This window comes from Cariama cristata, unplaced genomic scaffold (genome assembly GCF_000690535.1).
Source record: "Cariama cristata isolate BGI_N322 unplaced genomic scaffold, ASM69053v1 scaffold34353, whole genome shotgun sequence".
NCBI lineage: Eukaryota > Metazoa > Chordata > Aves > Cariamiformes > Cariamidae > Cariama > Cariama cristata.
This window is the reverse complement of record NW_009607276.1, coordinates 5,306-8,997: the sequence shown is the minus strand read 5'-3', so window position 1 is coordinate 8,997 and position 3,692 is coordinate 5,306. Positions and strand designations below refer to the sequence as shown.

General features: G+C 56.1%; 1 protein-coding gene across 1 annotated transcript in view; it reads left to right on the top strand.

Annotated features, from left to right (window-relative positions):
• The first annotated feature begins 502 nt into the window (after positions 1 to 502).
• The window catches only part of HTRA2 (HtrA serine peptidase 2), an 8,440-nt gene continuing 5,250 nt past the window's right edge, over positions 503 to 3,692 (top strand). Inside the window, exons 1-5 of the mRNA XM_009696663.1 lie at positions 503 to 522; positions 1,654 to 1,858; positions 1,929 to 2,129; positions 2,403 to 2,435; positions 2,890 to 2,998. Of these exons, the coding sequence (XP_009694965.1) occupies positions 503 to 522; positions 1,654 to 1,858; positions 1,929 to 2,129; positions 2,403 to 2,435; positions 2,890 to 2,998 (568 nt within the window). The remainder of the gene's footprint in view (positions 523 to 1,653; positions 1,859 to 1,928; positions 2,130 to 2,402; positions 2,436 to 2,889; positions 2,999 to 3,692) is intronic.

Genomic DNA, 3,692 nt, shown 5'->3' with positions numbered 1-3,692 from the left:
TTTGCATTTGCCTTTGAACTCCCCAGTGTTCTTGCCATCCTGCATCTCCAGCCTATCAAGGCACCTCTGAATAGTAGCTCTGCCCTTATCATAGAATCATTATGGTTGGAAGAGACCTCAAACATCTTCAAGTCCTACCGTATACCCAATGCCACCATGCCCACTAAACCCATTAAACCTTGTCTCGAAGTGCCACATCTAAACGTTTTTTGAAAACCTCCAGGGATGGTGAGTCCACCACCTCCCTTCAGCCTGTTGACCGCTACCTCCGGTGTGGTGTCACCTGCGGGCTTGCTGAGCGTATGCAGTGTCCCGTCATTTGGTTCATGAATGTGAAAGGCGTTAAATGGCCTTGGCCCTTCTCTCGGTTCCTGAGGCATGATGTTAGTAGCTGACCACCAGTTGGACTTGGGCCTTGGTGGTCCAGCTGATTTTCCATTTGCCTTACCTGATTGTCAGCCCACATGTCACCTGTGTGCCTAGAAGGGTGCCACAGCAGACCATGCCGAAAGCCTGCTTGAGGTAAACAATGTCCACTGCTCACCCCTTATCTGCACAGCCGCTCCTCTGAGCGCAGAAGCCAGCCAGGTTGGTTGAGTGTGATTTGCCAGTGGTAAGTCTGTGCTGGCTGCTCCCAGGCCCCTTCTTGTGTGCTCTGTGCCAGGAAGTCGTTTCTGGGAGTGTTTACTCCACAACTTTCCCAGAGATGGGGGCGAATCTGACTGACCTGCACTTTTCAGGACGCTCTTTCTTGGCAGTGTTGCAGACTGGTGTGATGTTTGCCTTTTTCCAGCCATCAGGAGCCCCCCTTTACCACTGTGACATTTGAGCACTCACAGGGACATCAGCCATCCCCCCTGTGTGTCACCCATCCTGTATCTGATGCCCATGGGTTTGTGCGTGTCCAGTTGGCTTCAGCAATCCCTCCCTTGACCTTCTTCTGTGTAATGCTGCATTCCCACAGACTCTGCCTCAGGGCACAGGGACTTGGGAGGCCAAAGGAACAAGGCAAAAAGGCACCAATCTCCTCAGCCCTTTCTGTGTCTTTTGTCACTAGGTCCCTTACCCCACTCAGCACCAGGCCTTCCCGCAGACGTCAGGGTGATTGATGTTCCCCATGGGGACCAGGGCCTGCAATCATGAGTCTTCCTTTAGCTGTCTGAAGAAGATGTACCTGTCACCTCCCAAGTGGTTATTACATGCTCCAAGGCAAGGCTCTATGTCTTCAGGCTACTTCTTTGCACAGATCACGGCCCCTCCTACTTACGTCCTTGCCGTCTTACGTCTTTGCCTGTCTTCCGCAGAGAGCCCTTGCCATCCATTGCAGCTCTCCACTCGTGCAAGCTTCCCACTGCACCTCTGTGGTCCCAGTGGGATTGTACCTTTGCAGTTGTGCGCAGACTCCTGATTCTTCCTGCTTGTTCCCCTGCTGCATGCGTGTTTGTGGAGGCTCTCGAGATGGGGACCTTTCATGGGGAAGCGAAGGAGTCTCCCCTATCGTGCTGTTGCCCAGACATCCTCACTATCCCTCACTTCTTTCCAGCCTACCAGCCTGGGCCACCCAGTCTGCCTGGCCCCTGCCTGCCCTTACCAGAGTCCCCATCAGTCCCCTCGGAGCCCCTGCCCCACCCCTGACCTGTGCCCACCTTGCAGGCATCCCTTTTCGGGCCGTGATGTGCCTATCTCGAATGGCTCGGGTTTCCTGGTGTCTCCGGACGGGCTCATTGTGACCAACGCACACGTGGTGGCGAACCGGCGGCGCGTGCGGGTGAAGCTGGCCAGCGGCGAGCAGTATGACGCCGTAGTGCAGGACGTGGACCAGGTTGCAGACATCGCTACCATCAAGATCAAGCCTAAGGTGTGCATCGTAGTTGTGGAGACCCTCCCTTCATTCCCTGCCATCCGCTCACCGTCCTCCTCTCTTCCAGCACCCACTGCCCACCCTGCCCCTTGGGCGCTCCTCCGAGGTGCGGCAGGGGGTGGGAGAGTTCGTGGTGGCCATGGGCAGCCCGTTTGCCCTGCAGAACACCATCACCTCCGGCATCGTCAGCTCTGCGCAGCGGGGCAGCCGGGAGCTGGGCCTGACTGCCTCCGACATGGAGTACATCCAGACTGATGCGGCTATTGATGTAAGGGGAGCTTGCGGTGCGCAGCGGGTTGGCACCTCATCCTGGCTGCCCTCTTTGGGGAGGGGGGAGCTGGGGAAGGGCTGTGGGTGCTGTGAGGTCAGAGGAGGCTGGACACAGAGCACTGGGAAATGAAGGGATTCTGGCTGGTCACCTGGGCACTGGCTGAATTTCTTGGCCTGACTCTGTCCTCCGGACTCTGCCTCCCTGCCGCGGGTCCTGCTGTGCGAGGATGTTGCTTTCGTAGCCTGTTTACTGCTCTCTCCTCTGCTGCAGTTTGGGAACTCCGGGGGCCCCCTCGTCAACTTGGTAAGTTCTGCTGCTTGCACCCGTGCTGGCTGGGGCAGAGCCGTGCCTCCCCTTCGGTCTGTGCCCCCTGGGGCTCGGTGCCCCTCGGTGGGAGCACTTGTGGGTGCTGCAGCTGCCGGAGGGAGGGACTGTGCGTGCTCCAGGCTCCCCGTGAGGAGAGGCAGGGGATCAGCCCCGTGTAGGAGCCCTGTGCAGCGTCTGTTTCAGGGAGCCCGAGCTGATGGGACTCTGGCGTGGCCCTACCCTGGTGAGGCTGGCATGGCTGATGCTGGCAGGGCAGCGGGAGGGGCTGCGTGGGCTGCAGCTTGTGGGACTGGTCCCTGCTCAGCCCCAGCAGGGTCGGGCAGGCTGCAGAAGAAGCCGGCTGGGAAGGACTGCAGGCTGGACTCCAGGCTTGCGCTGTAGTTCCCCTCAGCAATGCAGGATGGATAGCGCAGTGCCCTTTCCCTGACAGGATGGCGAAGTGATGGGGGTGAACACTAGGAAGGTGACATCAGGCATCTCTTTTGCCATCCCCTCAGACCGGCTACGGAAGTTCCTGGAAAAGGAGGAGCAGCGCAAAAGTGAGTTGGGTGCCTCCGTGCTGGGGTATGGGGGGAAGGAAGCCAGAAGGAGGAGGATGAAAGAGGGAAGCTCTGGCACAGCTGGGCTCTGGGCCCTTCTTCCGGGAGAAGGGCAAGCAGAGCCGGAGAAAGAGTCTTTGGGGGCAAGAAGATTCTGCCATCTGCCATCCCTCTGCCTGGGGGAAAGCTGTGCTGCTACTTCCCGGTCCACAGGGGCCTAACAAACTGCAAGGAGGATGCTGGCCTGCATCTGCTGCAGATAAAGACTTGAAGTGTACCAAGTACCTTGCACTTAAGTCCCCAGGAGTAGCTGAGGATATTTATTTATTTTTTTTGTCCATTGCTACTTTTAATTAGATCTAAACATATGGGAAAATCAGTGGACCATTTGTTGGTGTTCAAAAAGGGAAAGGGTGACCTGGAAACTGGGGCCTACTTAGCCTTGTGTGTACTAATGGAAATGCAGGTGCAGGATTCAGCTGTATGGTAAAGGATAGGTAGTTAATTTAGTTGTGTAGAACATTGCTGCTTTGTTATTTTATGCAGACTCTTGCTATCTGGTTCTCATGTTGACACCATGGACTGATACTCTCAGTCAAAAAAATGACAACTCAAACCAGGAAAGCAAAGTATACAATACCTGTAAATCTCTAACTGGTACATGGGACTTAAATAAGCTGTTGGTAGGGAATCA